The 23,266-nt window shown below is 38.3% G+C and overlaps 5 protein-coding genes across 5 annotated transcripts; 4 read left to right on the top strand and 1 right to left on the bottom strand.

Moving 5' to 3' along the window:
- Positions 1-171: 171 nt before the first annotated feature.
- LOC103419486 (protein CANDIDATE G-PROTEIN COUPLED RECEPTOR 2-like) lies at positions 172-2,604 on the bottom strand. Its single transcript, XM_008357581.4, has 6 exons — positions 2,075-2,604; positions 1,303-1,494; positions 933-1,095; positions 740-842; positions 553-634; positions 172-466 (listed from the first exon to the last, which is right to left on the bottom strand). Exons 1-6 carry the CDS (start codon positions 2,375-2,377, stop codon positions 389-391), a joined length of 921 nt encoding a protein of 306 aa, XP_008355803.3. The 5' UTR covers positions 2,378-2,604; the 3' UTR covers positions 172-388.
- Positions 2,605-3,745: 1,141 nt separating this feature from the next.
- LOC103419545 (coiled-coil domain-containing protein SCD2-like) lies at positions 3,746-9,718 on the top strand. The gene is made up of 17 exons (XM_029098860.2): positions 3,746-4,086; positions 4,194-4,521; positions 4,692-5,392; positions 5,712-5,784; positions 5,959-6,000; positions 6,113-6,175; positions 6,359-6,408; positions 6,507-6,534; positions 6,707-6,835; positions 6,917-6,977; positions 7,182-7,289; positions 7,419-7,540; positions 7,715-7,784; positions 7,881-7,919; positions 8,818-8,858; positions 9,059-9,188; positions 9,341-9,718. The coding sequence occupies exons 2-17, from the start codon at positions 4,210-4,212 to the stop codon at positions 9,457-9,459; spliced, it is 2,088 nt and encodes a 695-aa protein (XP_028954693.2). The 5' UTR covers positions 3,746-4,086; positions 4,194-4,209; the 3' UTR covers positions 9,460-9,718.
- Positions 9,719-13,426: 3,708 nt separating this feature from the next.
- LOC103434128 (superoxide dismutase [Cu-Zn]) lies at positions 13,427-16,752 on the top strand. The gene is made up of 8 exons (XM_008372433.4): positions 13,427-13,787; positions 14,586-14,674; positions 14,785-14,886; positions 14,998-15,093; positions 15,353-15,384; positions 15,498-15,573; positions 16,045-16,098; positions 16,553-16,752. The coding sequence occupies exons 2-8, from the start codon at positions 14,599-14,601 to the stop codon at positions 16,573-16,575; spliced, it is 459 nt and encodes a 152-aa protein (XP_008370655.3). The 5' UTR covers positions 13,427-13,787; positions 14,586-14,598; the 3' UTR covers positions 16,576-16,752.
- Positions 16,753-17,332: 580 nt separating this feature from the next.
- On the top strand, positions 17,333-21,768 carry LOC103434127 (FRIGIDA-like protein 1). The gene is made up of 3 exons (XM_008372432.4): positions 17,333-19,025; positions 20,434-20,609; positions 20,703-21,768. Exons 1-3 carry the CDS (start codon positions 18,125-18,127, stop codon positions 21,657-21,659), a joined length of 2,034 nt encoding a protein of 677 aa, XP_008370654.3. The 5' UTR covers positions 17,333-18,124; the 3' UTR covers positions 21,660-21,768.
- Positions 21,769-22,826: 1,058 nt separating this feature from the next.
- On the top strand, positions 22,827-23,180 carry LOC108173230 (cysteine proteinase inhibitor 5-like). Its single transcript, XM_017331929.3, has one exon. The coding sequence runs from the start codon at positions 22,827-22,829 to the stop codon at positions 23,178-23,180; it is 354 nt and encodes a 117-aa protein (XP_017187418.3).
- The last annotated feature ends 86 nt before the right edge of the window (positions 23,181-23,266 follow it).

Raw genomic sequence — 23,266 nt, forward strand, 5'->3', positions numbered from 1 at the left:
CCAAAACACACTCCAAGGGCTTTCAGTTAATTTAAAAGCACTAATTTCCAATAATCATGCCGTTAATGAAGGAGTTCAGGCTCATTCTGATTTTAACTGGTGCAAACAGCACTTGATCAAGTTGACCATTTCAAATTTAAACTCAGGCAGTGATTGCATAAGCACTAAGAATCTCAGAAAGACAACTTTCATTATTTTGTGACTGGAAAAAGCAACACGATACAATGGCATCATACAAACACCTAAAGGACACAATACATTGAAGTATTTTGGTATCCAGTAACATATTGACTTCTATATACAGCAAGTGTGATAATCGGATCCTCTTGTGATTACGTTCTAGAATTCCCGGAGAACCATGACCATCTTCGATATGGAGGTTAGTGTGTCACTCCCAATCAGCGTCAAAGAAACCAGCATCTTTCATCTCTGAATAGTACACATTCTCCAAATGTAAATCTTCCTCCTGTTTCATCCAAACATCAATTACCAATACGAAAAGCAATATAACAACAATAATACTATCGATAAAAAAAACAGAGTTACAAATACCTGGAAGAAGTCTGCCAGAAATGTTACATACAAAAGCGGAAGATAAAAGGCGTGATAACAGACAATAGTAGCACCATATAGCCTGCAAACAAAAAAATTGAAAATTACTTAAAGAAACTCTTTAATATTTGAATTAAAATATTGGCAAAATAGAAACTTCAGATCAATGACCAATTTACACGCATACCAGAATCCAAATCCAGCCCCATTTCCAGTAAGCAAGCAAGCAAACAGTGATAGTACGTTTAACGTAAACATGATAGCGGTATACTTGTAGAATGCAGGTCTTGCTGCAGAACAAGAAAAGAGACATCACATTTAACTAAATAGCTACGAAATTGATGTATACATCAGATTTTATTAATAGCCGATGAACTTACCCGGTAACCTCTCTCTCCACTTGGAATGGTACATGAACAATATAAAGCCGTAAATTGCAGTAATCACTAGCCTGTGGACAACCCACAAGTCCCACTTCGTTCGATGTGCATGGTCATTATTGTCAATGAACAATGGAATGCCAAATCCAAATAGATAAATTGCCTGGAACAGAACAGAGTACAATTGTAAGTCCATTATGTACCACAATGATGCACCAATGTGCATTTCCAACAAAAAGTCATTAGAGAACAATATGAGAAGCTTAAAATAATTAGCATATGTTTCCATTTGTATATTCTTTAAGTAACTAACAAGCATACATAGGTCATAAGGGTGAAAATCCATTTCGAGAAAAAGAACAAGCGATACCTTGAGAAGTATATCCAAAACAACAAGGATCCCTGAGATGACAAAAGTCTGTGTCAAAGCTTCCCTCCCACTTGCATAATTCCCTTGAAGCAAAAATGCCAGCAAGCTTATTTCCAAAAATAGCATCCCGGAGGTTGTGAACAAAGATAAGACATTCCATGTTAGTTGTTTTCCAGGACTGCACTCCCATGCCTGAACAAAAGAAGTGACAATTTAACCCCATCTTAGCAAAATTATCAAGAAATGCCTCGAAAGGAGAATTTAGACATGAACTACAAATCCTAATACACAAAACTAGAATAACCAGCATTCACCACATCAAATACAGCCAGCAAACCAGGGGCCTTTCTGGGACTGCTTCTAGAACTAGAAGGGCGAAAAGTGTTTTCTCACAACCAAAAGTGCTTGTAACTAAGCTTGACAGAAAAACTTAAAAGTGGCTTCAGGGTCGTATGAGCTCTTCCTAGAGAAGCGCTTGGTAGGTGGTTGTTCAGGATTCCAAGTGCATTTCCCGGAAGCCCTTGGATTTTTAATAAACCTTTTGACTTGTTTATATCAAAAGCACTTCTGGCAGAAGTGCTTCCTACATAAATAGTCCGAGATGAGCTCCAAATAACAACCATACTACTAAGTAACAAGATTCCACCAAAACTAATAACCGAAAGCCCTAAAATTTACCCACAACAATGCTACCATTCAGCTAAAAGATTCAAGTTCTAAACGAAGAACAAAGAAAAAGCTGCAAACTTCCAAAGGGGGAAAATATACGAACCTGAAAACAGCACCAAGCAAGGTTGAGCAAGCTAACAAGCCAGAGGCACCCGTAGTACGCAATCATGATATAAGAGCGGCCATGGGAGAGCTTCGAGAAACTTTTTTTCGATTGAAACGCCAAGTACAGGACGAAGAGAAGGGAGGGCACGATCAGAGCCACATTGTGGAAGAACCCATGGCACTCGCCGAGCCAGCTGTAGAATCGGGATCCTGAAACGCCGTCACCTAGGGTTGAATTTGGGGCCTGGGTGAGTGGAATTGGGAGTCCGGATTGCGAGGGAGCTTCTTGGAGAGCTCGCATTTTTTAATGGGGGGGGGGGGGGGGGGAACAATTAGCCCTAATTTGAGTGATCTTTGAGAGCGATGGCGATTTGGGGGTTGAAATCGAAAACCCTAACCCTATATTTTAGAGATTTGGGGATGTTTAAAGAAGCGATGACTGGAGGTTAAGGCTGTGTTTGGCGGGTAGGCTTTGTGCTTTTGATTGTTTTTCCAATTTCTTTTATCGGTAAACAAAAATACAAAAACTCTCAAATAAATATATAGTTAGTTGATAACATTCACTCATCGAGGGAAAAATATTTATAGATTAATGATATTTATATCATGTTTTTACATCACATTTCTATACCACTTTAGTTGGCATCTGATATGAACAACCACATTATTTGAAAAATTTGCAAAACTTAAGGAAATGAAAGAGAAAGACTCATCGTATACCACAATTATCATTTAATTAATTAGTTTTTTCTTAATTATTAGTTTATTAAATAATGAACTAAATTTAAAAATCTGATTAATTCAAATGATATGGTTGTCCACATCAAATATCACCTAAAATGGTATTAAAATATGGTACTAATAACATTACTCATATTTATAACTTAATTGGCTAACAACATTTACTCATGTACTCAATATTTTGACTTTCTATCCTTAAATATTTGTTTGTATAAAATAAGAAATTGAATTTTAAATTTAGAACGTCCTCAAATATTGAGATTTTTTTTTTCAAATATCAAACTAACTGGGTCGAATATTAACTCGAAGAAAACTATTCAAATCAACTATAACTAAAAAAAAGGTTGAAGTACTAATAAATTTTATTTACACATATAATAACAATGTCTAAATAAACAATTTGACGCAATAATATTCTACTTTAATCCACTCAAATGGAGGAACACAAAGAGGACACATTTATTTTAAAGGAAAACTAATAAAAAGAGTTTGAAAACTTTGAGTTTTAACGATAAGGACAAAATAAAGGGTAAAGCGAATAGTACCAGGATTAACTTTTTAATGTAAAAATATGGTTTTTCGTTTACCGGAAGCTTTTCGTTAAAGTTCCCTTATTTTAACCTACATGGTTACGCTCATATACTGTTAATTTGTTAATATGAGAAATGTTAAGGAGATTCTGTGAAAGTAGGACTTTCACAAAATCTCTATCACATTTAACTTCAATTTACGTGACAATATTATTAAACCTAGTGCCAAAAACAGTGACAATATTATTAAACGTAGTGCCAAAAACATGAGGCGGCAAAGAGTTTTATTTTGTTTTAATCAAAATCCTAGTCATATTTAAAACAAAATTATTTCAATATTTAGCACCAACTGATTCAAACCAAACGTGTCCCAACGAACGCCAAAAGCTCCATTAATTCTTTTTCCCTCGGCGCCTCAAACTTCGGATCGTGTCCCTTCGGCTTCCCACTCCACAATTCGTAAAAGCTTCAAGATTTTGATTCTGTTGATAAAAAAGCTCTACAATTTGAAGGCCAAGTTTTCAACTTTTGAACGTTTGAAACAAAAATTTGTGAGACCTTAATTTGGAACTCTGGCTTTTCTAAATTTGGTGATGGCCCTAATGTGAAATCATTGAATTTTGTCGAAAAACCGAAACGATCCCAGTTTAATTTCTTGCTTTGCAAGTAATGGCGTTCCGTTAAGTCACGAAATTGGAAGCAATAGAGCTGCATTTTCCTTCAAAGATTCATAAAGCAGGTTTCTTTCTGCTGAAGAATTCAGTTTTTTCTTCATTTTTTTGTTGGTGTTGATGTATGCAATTGCATTGGTAATTTCTCTTGGTGTTCATCAAATTTTGATGGCAGTGGAGGCAGTTAAGCTATGGATCGGATGAGGCCGGTGTATGTCAGGCAGAAGAGCAATAGTAGTGGCGGAACCCCGGGGCAACCAGCTTCGCCAATGATGTCACCAATGCACCACCATGGGAGGTCGGGGTCGGTTGGAATAGTGGGTGCGAAGAAAGCGCAGCACACGAAAGCCGCAGCGCAAAGGCTTGCACATGTGATGGCTCACAAACAAACTGATGACGATGATGAGGAGGACGACGATCTTTCTTATGATCTTGGCTTGTCAAGCGGCACAGGCAGCCTCGGACTTGCAGGCGGAAGATCAATGCGCCCACGCTCTCCAATGGTAATCGAATTATGGTTAATGTGGATGCTAAATTAGTGGATTCAATGGTTCCGATTCATAGTCTAACAACATAAAGTCTTAATGATTCATATTTGAATGTGACATGATATCTTTATGAACATAATATGTGCTTACTTTGCATTGATACCTAAATGTTATGCTGGTATTAGTCAATTCGTGCTGCTCAAGAACAATCTACATCTACACGCGGACGATCATCACCGTCTCTTAACTCCATGGAACAACCACCTTCTACCCATTCGACGCCAGCTAGTCGACCATATCAGTACGCAGAGCAACCGTCATCAGCTCATTCACTACCAGCAAGCCGACCATACAAATCCATCAACACGAAACCCATTAACTCTGTTGTAGAACAGCCACATTCTCTTCGCTCTTCAGTAGCTACTAGGCCATCTCAGACTTCGAACTCCAACGAATTACCTACCTCTGCTCGTTCTATATCGGGCATGAACTCTGCTCGATCATCTCAGCCAACTAATGCTGTCGAACAACCTACCTCTGCTCGTTCTATATCGGGCATGAACTCTGCTCGATCATCTCAGCCGACCCCTGCTGTTGAACAACCTACCTCTGCTCGTTCTATACCAGGCTTGAACTCTGCTCGGCCATCTCAGCCTACCAGTGCTGTCGAACAACCTACCTCTGCTCGTTCTTTAGCTGCTGCACGTCCACAGTTAGGAACCAAGCCAGTCCACATGGTGCCGGCTACTGTACCTATATCACTTAGGCCACCCACTTCTGCAGATCCTCCAGCTGATAATCGGAGAGAGCCAGCACCTATTTCACTTAGGCCGCCCTCTACACCCGTTGGAACAGATGCTTCAGCTGATAATCGGAGAGATAAAAGGTGCCAAGCTCTTAAATATTTACTAATTCCTGTGTCATCATCAATACTTTCATGTTTTGATTTCCGTGGTGCTTTGATATAAATTAGGGGAGATGATTTCCGTACCCACATTTTTTCCTTCTGCACTCTTATCGTTGTTTCTGTTCGTTAACTCTGTTTTGGTTTATTAATCAATGGCTAGAAGAAAAGAGAGGAATGTAGGTCGAGGAAAAGGGAGTGCTGAAATAATCTCTCTTTTGTTCTTTAAAGTGGTTTATTTCGATTCCTGTACACAAACATGTGTTATATCTAATAAACGTTTCTAGCACTGGCCGAACAGGATGTCTTTGGATTTAGGGACTTTTAACATGAGAGAAAATCGGGCGCAGCGTTCTTCTGCTCTAGAAGACGAGGTATATTGTCTTCTCTCAGTTTGATACTTGTTTGAAACAATTTTTAAAGTACAACAACAACAACAACAAAGCCTTTTCCCATTAAATTTTAAGCTCATAGGCGAAGACTATATAATCGAAAACGAAATATTATGTAGTGGAAAATCAACTAATGAGGTGTGAATTTCATTGCAGCTTGATATGCTCCAAGAAGAAAATGAAAATCTACTTGAAAAGGTGATGCCAATGAACTAAACAGTCAATGGTTCTAATGTAACATTGGTAATACATATGATACAGTTATCATATATTTCTTTCTGCCACTCCATTTTGATATGTGCTTCCCCAGCTTCGACTTGCAGAAGAGAGGTGCGACGAAACAGAAGCAAGGGCTCGACAGCTCGAGCAGCAGGTAATGCTTTAAATTTTTCAAAGAACAATCAAGTGCAATGTACTTATTAAGTATCAAGTTTATTGGTTTGTACTTTTTTTGCTTGTTTCATGGTGTAAATACAGTTGATTTGCAGCATGAGCATGTTTATGGTGATGTGCTGCCCAATCTGATGCTATTTCATTGTCTGTGTGTTATCTTTAGGTTGCTAATCTTGGCGAAGGTGTAACGTTGGAAGCCCGTCTTCTAAGCAGGCAAGCTTCAAACTTTTCATGCATATACCTGCATTCCAATTCAGATTGATTATTATTTTTGAGAATGCTAACTTTTACGTCGATATGTTTCTTTTCAGAAAGGAGGCAGCACTGCAGCAAAGGGAGGTATGTGCCGTGTTTCAACATATCTTCTGGACAGTACTAAACTTCATATACATGCACATACACACTTTGCGCTGTCATTCGTGTTTGTGCATGTCGTAGTGCATGTCGTTGTGGTCTAATTCGATTTGATTGAGCAAATGTTTACCATGAGTTTGAACACAATTTATCACAGGCTGCTTTGAGAGAGGCTGCACAGACTCAAGGTGGCAGTGGTCATGGTGGTAGAAATGATGAAGCAGAGTACGAACTGAGATCACTTCGGATTATGACTCAACGAATGATACTGAGTCGTGAAGAGATGGTTTGTGCTCAGTTTTTTTATTGTCAGTTCTTTTTTTTGTACCTTTTTTACATGATTTTCAGTTTTTTTTTTTATTCTTAGGAAGAGGTGGTCTTGAAGAGATCTTGGCTAGCTCGGTACTGGAGCTTATGCGTTGAGCATGGTAATTAAGTCGCCAAAATAGAACTTCCTATCTATCGAAAGGTTTCCGAAACATGGAAATGCAAATCCTCTATTGCCTAGTCACCTACAGAGACTATTCTGTTGAAGAGTTTGTATTGTTCAACTGAAGGTCTCTGAGATGTCCGGAGAATGCAAATGAACGGTTCAGGAGTGATTACTGAATGACCAAAGGGTATTTTGGCAGGTATTCATGCTGAAATAGCGGCATCAAGATATGAATTCTGGTCATCGCTTGCTCCTCGTCCAGCTGAAGCTGTATTAGCAGCCGGACAAAAAGCGAAAGAGGAGATAGGTAAGTTTGAGTGCTTCCATCTTTATTGGTTGTCTTGTACGTTTATCTTTGGCTTCTCTCAGTATCTTTAAAACTAAACCTCTAGTGATCCGCATTACTCATGTCTTCCGTTAATTTCGGTCTGTTAAGACAACAACGATCTAGATGAAAGAGAAGATAGTCCACGAGATTTGAATGAACTCTCAGGCGAGAGAAACATTGAGAGTATGCTCTTGGTGGAGAAGGGTCTGCGCGAACTTGCTTCGTTGAAGGTGCTCCCCCAATCCTTATGATCTTACAAACATTATCTGTTTCTTTTATAATTAGCAAGTCCGTTTATTGAAACAATAAAACTTGTCTTTGTGATTGATCTCTTGATCTGCATTGCTATTTTTTGAAGTATTGATTGCTTGCAATGACCAGTTTTTCGTGTCATTGTCTCGAAGGTAGAGGAGGCAGTGGCAGTTGCAATGGCTCAACATCGACGCCCTAGTTCAATGAAAACTGGTGTTATAGGTGAAGGGATTTTCTATTTTCAGTTGAGCAATCCATTATAATCAAATCAACAGAGAAATCATGATAGTTTCCTGACAAGTTCTTTTCTATATGTAGATTTGAAGCTACCAATTGATGGACAGTTCGAAGCATTTGGTAAGATTTTCATAAAAATATAAGTTTGTAGGTTTTTTTCCTGCTAAATAATTTCGATATAAGAAATACTTACATACAATTTGTAATTCAAAGATATAACCAATAAAGCTAAACATAAACTTAAAAATAAACAATAATAAAATTTAACGAGGTTATTGCAGAAGTGAGCGTAACCACTTTGACCATAGCAAATGTGCTTCCCTTAACCCTATATAAAAAATTTCATACAAACACAGCAAACCTCACTTTCACGCACTACACATCTTCGTTTTCTTTCTCGACCCTCCTCATATCCTCCTTCTCCTCCTCCTCAACACCATCACCATGATCATCGGTCGCAACTCTAACCCTCCTCAGCATCACCTTGAGCAACGCGTCCCTTGCGTGACATTGATTGCAAGTTCAACCCTATCGTGTTCCAAAGAAGGACCATGCTACAATGCTAGACTCTCGTGCCATTAATACAACATTATATATAAGTTTTTCTTCACATGATATTTGTATCATTGACACGCGATGCCCTAGTGGGAGTGTACTCGTGCCACTGTTTGTCTCCGTGATCTTGGTTTTCTTGGTCTAATACTTGTTTGGCAAGGGGCCTGACGTCAAAAGTGAAGTTCTTATCTGTCTGGTGATAGACCACAACCATATTTAGAAGCAAGCCCCCCCCCCCCCCCCCAAAAAAAAAAAATATGAATGTAGTTATTAGGCACGGAAGTTTATTTGGATATAGACGTTCTCATCTTAGCTATGGATCATGTTTCTGATATCTTTGATTCAAACTGGTTGAATAACAAACAGCAGCAGAGTATTATTAAATGATTCAAAGTTGGCACATTTTCAACATAAATTTTCTTTTAATTTTCAGTTTTGATATATGTGTGTTGATTGTTTTCAGTACTCAGCAAAGAGGAGTCTGAAGATATACTTTTCAAGCAGGTATTGTGTTTCCCCTTTTGCATTCTTCTTACATTTCCAAATGCAAATACTCATGCCGCTTTGCAAATTTGGGCTTAGCTAAGTTGGCAAGAGTAGTTAGCTTCACCACTACTTCGAATCCCCAATCTTTAATATTAGATTAGAATTAGACCGATAGAATAAAAAAAATATGTATGAATTTTGAGACGATGTTGTTGTAGGCTTGGCTTGCATATTTCTGGAGAAGAGCTAAAAACCATGAAGTGGAACCAGATATAGCAGATGAACGCTTGCAATTCTGGATCAATCACAACTCCAAGTCACCTGCCACCTCACAGGATGCAGTTGATGGTACTCATCTCCCTGTCTTCTCTAATAATTAACAATCTAGCTTAGTTTATCTATTTCTTCCGTCTTCATATAACTAGCTACTGATTTAGTGCTACGCATGATATATGAAGTCTGCTTAAATCTGATATGGCGGGTTCTTCCGGTTTTTACAGTTGAGCGTGGTCTTCTGGAGTTGAAGAAGTTGGGAATCGAAACCCAGTTATGGAGAGAATCACGGAAATGGCTTGAGCATGATTCGATGCATAGAGCGAAAAGTCTGTCCGACTTCTGATATATGAAAACTTTGTGCGCAAGCTTAAGATCAGTGTTAACCACGGTATGGCTGAATGTAAAAGAGGTCTCTTCATCTCAAGAAACACCAAACTCAATCATCAGATATTCATTCATATATTTGTGTGTACAAGATTTCTACTGTAGACTTGGAGCTGCCAATTGATGGACAGATTGAATCATTTGGTAAGATTATCATATAACTAATTATCATTTCTTATGAGACTTTTTTTTCCATTAATTAATTTCGATAAAAGAAATACCTGCAATTTGTAATTCAAAGTCATCGTCGTGATCACCAGTAATTACTCTAGCCCTCTTTAGCGTCTTCTTGAACAGCGCATTTGCTTCATCCGTGCACCATTTGCACACGTCCAAGAAATAGTGTCTTTCAATGTCGACCTTCAAGCGCAGTACTTTCGGATCCTTGTTTGAATCCAAGTTGCGAAGCTTATTAACCTCGTCTACAATCTTTCTCACCACTAGATCTACACTGAACCTTTTATCCTCGAAGATTTTCTTATGTATTGTAGAGTTTGTAAGTGATTACAAGCTTGATGGCAGCATCGTCTAACTCCTGCAAATCAGGAATTGTTTGTGTTAGTATTCTTGCGGTTCTCTCGCGTTCTTCGTCTTCTCATTCGGAGAGATTGACGTCGTACTTGTTTTTTATGGCACCATCGCTTGACCACAAGCGCAAATCATAAAATTCGCTTGTTCGTCTTTTAACATGTTTGCCTTGGGCGATGGGATACTTGCGGTTTCTTCTTCTTCAGAGAGATTGACATGTACGTATTTCATGTTTTCCGTATGTGTGAAGTCGATTTTTAGTCTATTTTCATCACGATAATCAGGATGGTCTTTGACTAGTACTTCTGTTGGAAGGGGCTTGGCGTCACAAGTGAAGTTCCGAGCAATCTGGTGATAGACTTCCATTCCGAGCAATCTATCTTCTGTGGCAAAGAGAATGTAAAGCGGTATATACAGCAATAATAATGATCAATACTTGACCTAGACAGAATCTAAGTGCACTAAAATGATCATATATCGGTTTCTAACACAAATGGACTTGGGAAAGGATTGAAACCGCGCGACTTTGATTCTTTCTATAGGCGGCAAGGAAGTTTCGTTGGGATAGGTTCCCATTATTTTAGCTAGGAGAGGGTCTGATGATGATTGGATTATGTATATATATCGTCCCCCTCTGCTTTACATGAAGCTTCAATAAAAGGGTAATGTTATAGGGACTAAATCTGGAGATAAAGTTTTGAAAACTAAAAGATATGAAAATTAATGATTGATTTATTACTTAAACATTGATAAACGTGCTTATTTCTATTGGTAACACATCATTTAGTTTGCAAATTTAGTCTCCCTAACATTACTCTTAATTAAAATGATTTTAGCAAAAAAATTCTTGAATCAAAATCATTCAAAAAAATTTCAGAAAAAAAAAAGCTTCAAATTTATGATTCAAAGTTGTTAATAATAAGTTTGTAGATCTGTACAGAAACTCAAAAATTAACAATAATAACCCATTCATGTATGCATCACCATCATCACGTAAACCCTTAACTATCTTTGAAATCAGTAGTGCACATAGGCTTCTCAATTTTGTCTCGTGATCCGTGTTCAATATTAGGCAACTCAACGCAGTAGCGGCAAACAGGGCAGCTATCTTTTCTCTCTCTCAGCCATGCTCCTATGCATTTGCCATGAAACACATGCGAGCAAGGCAGGTATTTCACATCTTTTGATCCAGCAGCAAACTCTTCCGTGCAAACGCAACAAACCTCGCCTTCATGCACTATGCGTCTTTTTTTTCTTTCTCTAACTTCATCACCATCCTCGTCCTCGTCCTCGTCCTCCTCATTGTCATGGTCATCAGCCACCACTCTAGCCCTCTTTAGCGTCTTCTGAAGCTGTGCGTCCCTTGCAATGACTCGTTCATCCGAACACATTTCGCACATGTCCCAGATATGGTCTCTTTTCATGTCGACCCTCAACCGCAGTTTTTTGGGACCCTTGTTTGAATCCGACTTGCCAATCCTACGACCCTGGTTCAGAATCCTTTCCACCACTAGATTGCGCAGGGACTCACCCTTGATTATTTCATGTTCTTTAAGCATGCCGGATATACCATCCTTATTTTCTTTGTAGGCATTATGATCGTCTAAGTACCGCACGTCATGAACTGTGATCCTTAGGCTTTTAGAAGGTAATTCTTTCAGTTCTTTGTCTTGGACTATTGGAATACTTTCAGCTTCGTCGTCTTCGGATTCTTCAGAGATATTGACGTAGTACTTCTTGTTTACGAAGAGTGATAAGTCGATCTCAAGACTAACCCTAGGGTTTTCAGGGCGATCGGAGCTGTCCTGAACTTGTGTGGCAAGGGGCTTGGCATCGTAAGTGAAGCTCTGACATGTCTCGTGATACACTTCCATTCGATCGGAAGTAGTGCGTACTGAACAATATTAGACCCAGCCAATTAACCTAAAGGGTATATATATATATACCATGTGGAGTCGTGGATGAGGAAAAGTTGGAAACCGACTGTGATTCTTTCTTTGGACGCGGCTAGGAAGTTTTATTGGGATCTAGATTTTCCTCTCTTAGCTAGGATTACGATTCTGATTTTTTAATTGTTTTATTGGGATCTAGATTTTCCTCTCTTAGCTAGGATTAGGTTCTGATTTTATTTTTATTTTTAAATTTGTTTTTATCTTTACAAGAGGAGTAAAACTCTGATTTCTGATTCAAAAGTAGCTATAAATCTTCTTTTTTCAGGTAGTAGTTTTTCCAGTTTTGGTGAATGCGTATTGATATATATTTTCAAAACTAAGCATGTATAGTCTGAAAGATGCTTTTTTTGTACAACATAGCATTAGTGGATTAGATAGTTTAGCTGTTAAAGAAAAAGAAAATGAGTAGGATCGAACCCACACAAGGATTCATAGATATGATCGCTAGTTATATATTTTCGAGTTTGTTTGTGATTTATTTTTGTAGCAAGCACTCCTACTAGAACTATTTTTGTTATAAACATTTTGAAATATTTTAAAGTGCTTTAAGATTCCTAAAAACAACCTAGCATGTGTACTTTTTGAGAAAGTACTTCTACAATGAGAAACACATTTAAGTTTTTTTCTAAACATACTTAAATACACCTTTGGTTGTCCAGAAATTCTACCCGAGCACGGATTGTGTGTCCATGACCGGGGTCAATTTAGTGAAGCCACAACAACAAGCCATAACAACAACAATTTTATGCCATAATGATACTGTAACAACAACAATAAAATCGGTTCATGTACAATATATGACGGTGTTGTTACCATGACGTTAGATTTTTATAATTTAAAATTATAACAATTTTTGCATTGAATCCACAAATGCCTGTGTTTTTCAGCTTTCATTTATTATTATAATTTATACCAAAATCATTATCATCTGAGCTAGTTTTTACATTGGAGTAAATTGTAGCAATGATTTCTCAATTTTAACTCAATTGGAGCAATGGTCCCACAACTCATCAAAACGTACAGCTATAATGCTTCAACTAAAAATTCATTACCATTGGTCTCTCAACTTTAATCGAACTAGAGAAATGGTTAATCAACTTTAACCTAATTGGAGCAATTATCCCTCAATTTTAACCTAATTGTAGCAATGGTCATTCCAACATAACCCATTTTGACAAAATTCTGATGAAGTTGAAGAAAATGACCATAACTCCATGTTGATGAGTTGAGGAACCACAATTGTAGCAACGGTCTTTCCAACCTAACTCATTTTGACAAAATTATGACGAAGTTGACGAAAATGACCATAGCTCCACATTTTGATGAGTTGAGGGATCAATGATAATAGAATTTTAGTTGAGAGATCATTGCTCAAATTTAATTAAATTTAAAAAACTATTGCTACGATTACTCTTTTACATAGGAACTGAATCATCAGATTGAGCCGGATCATCCGAAACTTATGCGCACACGACTCGTGCACGGGATTGAACATCTGTTTGGTTGTCATACTTCAAGCCTGTATGAAACTCGGCCCACTTCAAAGTTCAAACTAATCCTAGCCCACCATATCACTGTGAAATCCCCATCTTGCCACAGATTGGGTAGGTGGTGTCATGGTGATAGAACACTCTAGAATCCAACTGTGAGAGAGAGAGTGTTCACTTGTTAGTCGCACACCGGTTGTTTTAAAACTGAAAGTCAGCCTACTCGCATTTGCACGGAGCATCTGAACCGGATTGTTCGATCCATCAAACGCCGTCGTGTTCCTCGCTCTCTCTTTCTTCTCTCTAAGGGGTGTTCTGAGGTAAAAGCTCGAATCTTTTATATCCAACAGCTTAAATTTATCAGCTTTTTTATAATTCTTGATCGAAAGATTAGATTTTGTGGTATGGGTTTTGATTCTTTTATCTGAAGTGTTTGTTGTTGTAATTATAATTGAATTTGATCATGATCCCGAAGATCTGCCTTTGTTATTCACAATTTAGCAGCTGTTTTTTTTTTCCAATTTAATGTTTTTTTTCTTTTTCTGAATTTGATTTGTGTGACTGAACTTAATTTTTTGATTATTTACTTAAATTTAGTGTTTTCAAATGTTTTTATTTGTATCGTGAGCTCCATGACTGATCATAGAACTGATCAGTTCTCACCAGTTGCTTGCCCTATTTTAACGATAAGAACAAAATAAATGTTAAAATGAATAGTACCAGGATTGACTTTTTAGTGTAAAAATGTGGTTTTTCGTTAAAGTAAATGGTACGGAAGCTTTTCGTTAAAGTTCCCAACAAAATTTTGGTGCCTTATTATGATTTCATTGTTGCATCCATTCCATTCGCTTTATATAATCGTGTTCCGTTCGTACTGTATGGAGTGTGTGTAGCAAAATTGGGGTAGGTAGAGAAATCCATGACTCAGAAGAGCAAGCCATAACTCATCTTAATTTCAATTATAATTGAAGACAGAACACGTTAGGAGTGATTTGTTGCTTTTTGTTGGTAGAATCGAGCATGTCAATTTGTTTACTTGAGCTGCTTTCCCATTTTTGTGATCCATTTGTTTTAATCAGGCCGCTGTTGTTCTTTATCTAATGGATAATGTTGTTCAGATCACTTTGAACCATGGTTAAGGGTGTTGCTGTTCTCGGCTCCAGTGAGGGCGTTAAGGGAACCATCAGCTTCGTCCAGGAGGGAGATGGTATGTACAATGCTAAGTGATTAGTTGGGACGTATATTGCTATAGTATCTGTCATTTCTGTAGAAGGGATACCAATCGTTTAAATTGATTATTGTTTTATTTAATTGCAGGCCCAACTACTGTGACTGGAAGTGTCTCTGGCCTCAAGCCTGGACTTCATGGTTTCCATGTCCATGCTCTTGGAGACACAACAAACGGTTGCATGTCAACTGGTAAGGATCGTTGACCAGTAGTTGTTTCCCGTTATGTTCTGATGGATTAAATTTCTACTCTATCCATACATTTTCTGTGTGTTGTATCTAATGATCATTATCAATTTGCAGGGCCACACTTCAATCCTGCTGGAAAAGAGCATGGTGCCCCTGAAGATGGGGTTCGCCATGCTGGCGATCTTGGAAACATCACTGCTGGGGACGATGGTAGAATTTTTATCTGTTTCTTTATCTGCCTGAACACCACTTTTGTTGTTTATTGACAACTTTGTGGTCATTGAGTTCACTTATTCTTTTTTGTTGTGGGTTTTGTCTACACTTCTACATTTTCTCTTTCTGTTGTTGCATAAGAGGCATCTTTTCTTGTTAGTACATATATCGCGACAGTTTGATACTCTCAGGATGTGATGATTTGATACTCTCTCAGTAAAGCCAGCTTAATGTGTTTTTGTTGTTCCTGCTTCAGGAACTGCAACCTTCACGATTGTTGACAAGCAGGTTTGTGGTTGACCTCCCTGATTATTTTTAGTTTATGCTATTCATAAAACTTTTGCACTTGACCGCTCTTGAGTTTTATCTCCTCTTTTATAAGGATACATTATTGTTTGCAGATTCCTCTCGCTGGACCAGACTCTATCATTGGTAGGGCGGTTGTTGTCCATGCAGACCCTGATGACCTTGGCAAGGGTAAGCTACTCTCACTCTCTCACTCTCTCACTCTGAAGTGGTTCCGACATATAGTAATTAGAAGAATTACCTAGTCAGTGAGATAGGTCGAGCCTTGACATTTTTCAGTGGGTCACCCCCCACTCCACCTGTCTGGAGTAGGCACTCTTGTAGTGTACGGTTAGGTTTAGCGTGCTTCTAACTGCTATTGGTTTAAAATAGCTTCTGTGCAGGTGCAAACCATTTGGGGCTTGGGATTTGTGCTTTTATCATTGGATTTCCTTGTGCTTTTTGTCCTTTAAATGAGCTATAGACTCGTGCGTGACTCTGAATTTATAGATTGTTGGAGCTCTTTCCTATTTCCATGTAGTTTTTTATTACCATCTAGGTTTAAGCATGAAAATGTTTATGTTTATGTTATTTCTGTGCTGCATTGAATTGGTTTCGAATCCCATATTCTGTCTAATCCAATACTCATGTTTCTGTACACAGGTGGACATGAGCTTAGCAAATCCACAGGAAATGCTGGTGGCAGGGTGGCTTGCGGTAAGCTAATTAGCTTGATCTCATCAAACAAAATACTTATAGGGGTGTGCTATCCACACACCCCTTTTTACTTCTCACACACCCTTTGTTAATTTATATCCGTTGATCTTCTTCAATTCATCCAATCCGACGGCCGAAAATTAGAAGGGTGTGTGAAAAGTAAAAATGGGTGGGTGGATATCACACCCCTACTTATATTGTACACTAATTGTCATAATTTTGGACTATTCTTGTTGGATGATCATATACTGAGGTGCTTTCAACATCACTAGAAAACAGAATGTCTTCCTCAAAATAACATATGGTTTTCAAAATCTCGGTTAGTCTCTGTTTCCGTTCCAGATGAGGATGGGAACGTAAACCAAGTTGTAGTTTATATTGTATTGCGTAGTTACATTGTTTCGTGTCCATCTACATGCTTGTGTAACTGTGTTCTGTTACTATTTTTGTGCAGGTATTATTGGTCTGCAAGGATGAACTCGAGCACTACGCAATGGACATGGAGTTTCAGTTAAGTGTTTTAAGTTCCTGTAAGTTTGAGGGAAACCGAGCATCGAACTGGTTTGAATAAGAAAAGGCATTGTCCTGTTTGGGTTTAGCTGACAATGTTTGACTGGGGATCTTGGATCTATAAAGTGCTTTTGAGTTTGATCATCTGTGTTTCATTCTTTCTCTCATTTGTTGATTGTTCCGAGCAATGACGGAGATATGTTTCGTTCTTACTCTTGAGGCATAAGACTGCTTCTAGGAGAGCTAAAAACACTTTCAAACAACGAAAAATGAGTGCCATGAAAGCGGATGAAACCGCAAATGGATCAAGGCCTAAAAATACTTTCGGAAGAGCAAAAAATGCTTACCAAAAGTGATTGCAAGTCATAGAAGTACTTGTGAAAACGCTTATAAGCATAAGGGCGTCTTACATGGGCAAATTGCAAATGGATTTTAAGGTCTGGAACTACTACTGAAGGTGATAAAAACGCTTCTTGTAAAAGCGTTGTCTGTCTTGCAGAAGCAAATTTCAAATGGATGAGTCCTGAAAACAACTCACGGAAGAGCAAAAACGCTTTTTACGACAATGAAAAGTGATTGCAAATGGGTCAGTGCCTGAAATTGCTTCTTGAAGAGATAAAACGTTATGACAACCGAAAGCGATTGTGAATCATAAAAGTGCTTCTTGTAAAAGTACTTACGAGCATAAAAGAGTATTACATAAGAAAATCTCAAACAGACACGGGCCAATTTGAGTACTGATTCGAGTTTTATACAGATTTGGCCGAACAATCAGTTTTATGCAGACTCTGGGCCAAGATTTGCTTAAAGAGAAAAAGCCCAGTGAAACAAAGAGCAAAACTTGCTGTTAAAACTCACGCGCGCTAAGAGGAAAGTAAATGGATCTGTTTGACGCCACTCCTCCTCCTGAATTCGGATCCTATCTCGGAAATTCATTAATCTTGTCGGTTCTTATCATACATGGTATAAAATGTAAAATATTATATTAATTCATTATATATATATAATTATGATGTATTTAAATTTTTTAATTAATTACTACATATTTTTTACACTTATAATATTTACTAGCTCGTATATAATTAACTTAAATGAGTTAAATTCATCATACAATACATTTCCTTCCAATTTTTTATGATAAACTAATAGATAATTAACTAAATGAACATTCTGCAAAGTTTCAATAAAAATTTCTAAGTTTTTTTATAATTTTCGTAGTTTTTACTTAATTTTTTATCGATATTGATCCATCGAAATTTTCGTATTTTTGAACTATTGATATTTCCGATATCATCGTGTTTAAGAGCTTTGATTGAACAGAGAATCCCCATCCTCGCGGCGCGGCGGATCCTTTTGGCCTCCTCCTCCCCCCCCCCCCCCCACCAAAATCCAAAATCCACACCCCCCCCCACCAAAATCCAAAATCCACAGTTTCTGGGGAATGAATTTGTTTATCAATTTACCAAATTACAATCGTCTCCGCTCCCCAAATTCTAATTTATAATCTCGCCAAGCGATGTCGACTACCGTCGACAAAATGTCCGGCGACCTCCACATGACGCCGGAGCTCCGCAAATCGTTCAACCTCCTCAAGACCCACGCCTCCAAAGTTGCCAACTTTACCCTCCAATGGCAGGACCTCGAGGATCACTTCCGCTCCATCGACGATTCCATCCAGTCCGAGCTCGATCAACTGCAAAAACAACAATCGGAAGAGACCCATCTCACTCCGGCTCCGCAATCGCAACCCAAAGAACCCGAATTGAATTTCAAACCCAATTCTGAAGGACCCCAATTGAGTTCCGGTGGCGCCCAATTGAGTTTGAAAGAATCCCAACTCACCGCCACCCTCCAATCATTGAAAACCCAATTCGATTCCGTCGAAACCCAAGTCAAAACCGAAGAGCCTTCGCCGGAAATGTCGACCTGCAATGGCGTCCCGATAAATGACGGCAAGGCGTTGCTGTTGTATGTGAATGAGCATTTGAAAGAGAGGGATTCGGTGCGTGACGGTGTTTCGGATGCGCTTAAGGTTTCTGTGGATGCTGGGAAGCTGGTGCTTGAGGCATTGAGATGGTTTTATCCATCGGAGTTGAATAAGGGAGGTAAGGAGCTTGATGTCACTGTTACTAGGAAAAGTTGTGTGGTTTTGTTACAAGAGCTGGTGAATGTGAAACCAGTGATTAAACACGATGTCAGCAGAGAGGCAATGAAGCTGGCATTGGCTTGGAAGGTGAAGGTGATGACTCAAATGTCGAACTCTTTGGAGGTTTGGGCTTTTTTGCAGCTTTTGGATACTTTTCAGTTGGGTGGTGAGTTTGACAGTGATGAGATTTTGATGTTTGTTAGTTGCGTAGCGGAGCGGAATTATGCACCACAGTTGTTTAGGTCTCTTGGTTTCACCGATAAGGCCTCTGGTGAGTTTTTGGATTGCCTTCCTTATTGTTGTTCCTATCTTTTTATTAGACATTTAATTTATCGATTGCTTTCAGTGTTGTGTATACATCGTTTTACTCTTATGAATTCAGTTATGGGTTTGGTACGGTGGAGGTTGTGTGGCATTTTCTAAACCAAAGCATATGTAGTTTCATGGAAGCCTAATCAGTTTGAGTGCACCTTTCCGGAAAAAGATATACAAGTATCTGTTGGTAGTTGATACATCAATGTCACCTTGTGAGGTGATATTGTTTATTTGCAAAGAACTTATTTGGGAACTTTAACGAAAAGCTTTTGGTACCGTTCACTTTAACGAAAATCCACATTTTTACACTAAAAAGTCAATTCTGGTACTATTCACTTTGTCCTTTATTTTGTCCTTATTGTTAAAACTCAAAGGTTTCAAACCCTTTTCATTAGTTTTCCTTTATTTTTAAGAGGAAAGTTCCTTATTTGATCACCACACAACCGAGTATGGCCTCGCTATCAAACATACTTTTATCATTTTGTGCTTGAGAGTTGTTCCAACTTGCAGTTAGAGTTTTTGTTGCCAAAACTGTGTTTTTACCTTATTCATGATTACAGTGTGCTGCGAGTCACGAGTCTTGTGATTTAATGAATGTAATTGTCCTTTCTACTTTTCTTTCTTTTTGCTTCTAAGTTTGAATCGTAAAGAATTATTACACGATGTGTGGAAATTTTGAAGAGTGCCATGATCAACTGAAGAGATATATCGATAGTGTAATGAGAAACTGTTCACATGAAACTGTTCACTTAAGATAAATAAGAAGACTTTTACTAATTTACTATTCCCTTCTTAAAATTATCGCTGATAATCTGTCCTCTAAGAGTATCTAATGAAATTTGCTCCAATAGCTCTTGGCTGTCACTTGCTGTATTTTCTCGACAGTTTTGATAAGGTGTAAAGTTTATTTCACTCGAATAAGTCCTCATATAATCTTGGCATGGTACTTGGAATCACATAAATTAGAGTTGCAACCGGCAACCCCAATTGTAGCATAAAAGGTTCGGTTTTCTGAAAGATAACTGAGTTTGTCAATTTCAATCTCATCATATTTATATGGAAACATATCTTAGAAGTCTTTAAGATGTGACACTATTCATTTTTTGGAGTTTCCAGACTAGTCTTCTAGAAGTATCAGCTACATGGCTAAAGGTTGCCTTTATGGTTTTAGAAGAAATCATGGGAAGAAAGTTTGCAGTACCTATGCTCTTGTTGTCTTAGATGTCTTCTGTCACTTTCTGCTAGAATCTCTCCTGAAATATTGTCTTGAACTAAGAAAGTCTTTAGTTTTTTGTTTTTGCTACCTCCTTTTTTTGTAGTCGGTTAACCCTGAATTTATTTATTTAAACTTTTTTGTGACTCAGATCTCATCCAAAAGCTTGTGTCAGAGAATAAGCGCCTTGAGGCTGTTAGATTCAGTCATGCATTTGGACAGTTTGACAAGTTCCCCCCCGTACCCTTGCTTAAAGCACATTTAAAGTTCGTCACCAAAGATGCAAGGACAAGTTCCAAGAGGGGCCAAGATCGTCTTAAAGCACAGGTATATGCGTTGTTTCTTTTGCCTCATTAACTGTCCTTAGACTTGGATCAAACAGCCGTGTTTATATAGTTTATCTAATTAAATCCCCTGCAGGATGAGGCTAGAGACAATGAAATAGTTGCTCTAAGAGGTATAATACGATGCATTGAGGCCTACAAGCTTGTTGTTGAACCACAATATTATCCTGAGACCCTCAGAAAACGCATCAAGCAGCTGAGACGGCAGAGAAAAGAGAGGAAAGCAACTCTAACAGCTCCTGGCCCTGAGGCTCAACCGCAATCCCTGAGTGGAAAGAAACGTACTGCCCCGGCTCAGTCAAATAAGCAGAACAGAAATAAGCATCCTCGAACAGCTCCAGCTTTAGCTGCTCAAACTGTTTCTTTCAGAGGACCAGCCACAGTACGCTCTGTACAACCATCTTACATTCGGCAAGTAAGCTTGTATGACAGTCGAAGGGCAGAATACTTGTTATCATCCGCAGGAATGTCGGGACAAGCATCCACTCCTCCTAATACTTCTTATGGCACCATTACCACCTTGAACCCACTGCGTACATCTCATCATCAGCAAGGAGGCTCGTTCATGGGTCAAGGTGCAGAATACTCTGCTCGATACTACGATTCAGCACACTACGCTCCTGACACTAATAATGACTTATCTGCTCGATCATATGACTTGGTGGGTTCCTCTCCTGGTACCCGTACCCAGCACTTGAACTTGACAGCTCGAGACTATGGATTGACGGCTCCGTCTCATGTACATACGAACTCAGCAATTGCATCTTATGGACTCGGCGGCAGTAGTCATGTAACTTCAGATATAATCCCATTAGTCGCACGATACGGGGCAAGTATAGCTGCAAATGGAAGGACTGGACAGTTTGGATCTGCAGGAAGCCGTACACCTGTGCGCAATGCAAGCCCGAATAGTTACATCCCTTATGCGTATAGGGATCCGGTGAGGGCGCCTAACCACAACGACCGGTCAGTGCCTTCCAGCAGTGGCCATGGCGCGCCGTCTCAGCACCCCCTAGCCATTTATCACCTTTAGCTCAATCATACAGTTAGTAATTTATATTCACAACCAATGACTTATGAGAGTGTTGGAAACTTTTGGTTTGTTATGTTTATGGATGATATATCTGATTGCCTTTTGCCCTTTTGCCCTTCTAATCGGTTATATAACATATAAATAAACGTTTATTTATACTTAAAAATAATACATAATTGTTTGCGAATAGAATGAGTGTTCTTTCAAGTATTCAACAAGTTTATTATAATTATTGAAAAAATAAAATGCAAAATAGTTATCAATTTTCTATTTAAGTGAGAGTCGCAACCTAGGCGGATCTAGGTGGACTAAACGGGATAGGCAAGCACCTAGGCAAGTTCGGTGGGCTTTCTTAATTGGGAACTTTAACGAAAAGCACCCGGTACTGTTCACTTTAACGAAAAACCACATTTTTACACTAAAAAGTCAATCCTGGTACTATTCACTTTACCCTTTATTTTGTTCTTATCATTAAAACTCAAAGTTTTCAAGCCCTTTTCATTAGTTTTCCTTTCTTAATTTTCGAACTCCTAAGAATTAATTAGGATGGTAACCAGCAACAAGTGCCTAAGTGGCACTAAGCGAGAATTTTTGAAACAATGAATAAAGGTCAGAGCAAGAAGGTCACAGACAATGTCAAACACAAGCTAGTTTTTGAAAGATTGGTTTCAGCTGAGTCAATATATTTATCAGGCACATACTGTAAGTGCGGCAAATAACATTCCATATTAAACAAACATAATATGTAGATGTAGAGGAAAGTCAAATGAATCATGTTTGCCAATATGTCTGAATTAGAGGAACATCAAAATGTCAAATGAATCGTGTTTGTTAATGTGTCTGAATTAGACAATAATTAAACGAATCATGTTTTTTAAACGTTAAGATACACCATATCCATCGTTTTGATTCATCATCTAATGGCTTAGTTAATATAAATATTTTTATTTTGATACACTTTAATTACTTACGTAAAATGAATATTTACATTTGTTATATATTTTAATGACGTAATTAATATGAATATTTTTATTTTGATAGACGTTCCCCGACCCTTCTGGTCACCCTTTTAAGTTATATATAGTTCATACGCCAATAACAATTTTCTTCACAACCAGAATTTGAATTTCCCAAACTAATAAACTTGAATAAAATTATTTGGTCACGATGCGTCCTCACTACCTTCTCGCATTGTTTGCTCTACTCGTTCCTCTTGTCAGCGCTGCGAAAGGCTCTTGGAAACCCGTAAACATCAGCGACCCGTCGGTGGTAGAACTCGGAAAGTGGAGTGTTTCTGAGTTCAACAAGGATGTCACACTCACAAAACAGTTGGTTTTTGAGAAATTGGTTTCGGGTGGCTCCGCCGTATTCAAAGCAGGCAAATTGTATGCGCTTCTTTTTGCGGCTAGGAATGAATCGTTGGCTGATTCCGGCGACAACTACTTGGCCGGTGCCTGGGTGCAATGGTCGGGAAAAAAGAGATTGATTGCCTTATACGAGCATAAAGGCCGTAAAAACTAATGTTTACTGATTTCATACTTGTTGAGTCTGTAAGTTTGTTGCTTTTCTTGTCTCATACGTTTGTCAAGACTCAAAATAAAGAAATC

This window comes from Malus domestica, chromosome 04, assembly GCF_042453785.1.
Source record: "Malus domestica chromosome 04, GDT2T_hap1".
NCBI lineage: Eukaryota > Viridiplantae > Streptophyta > Magnoliopsida > Rosales > Rosaceae > Malus > Malus domestica.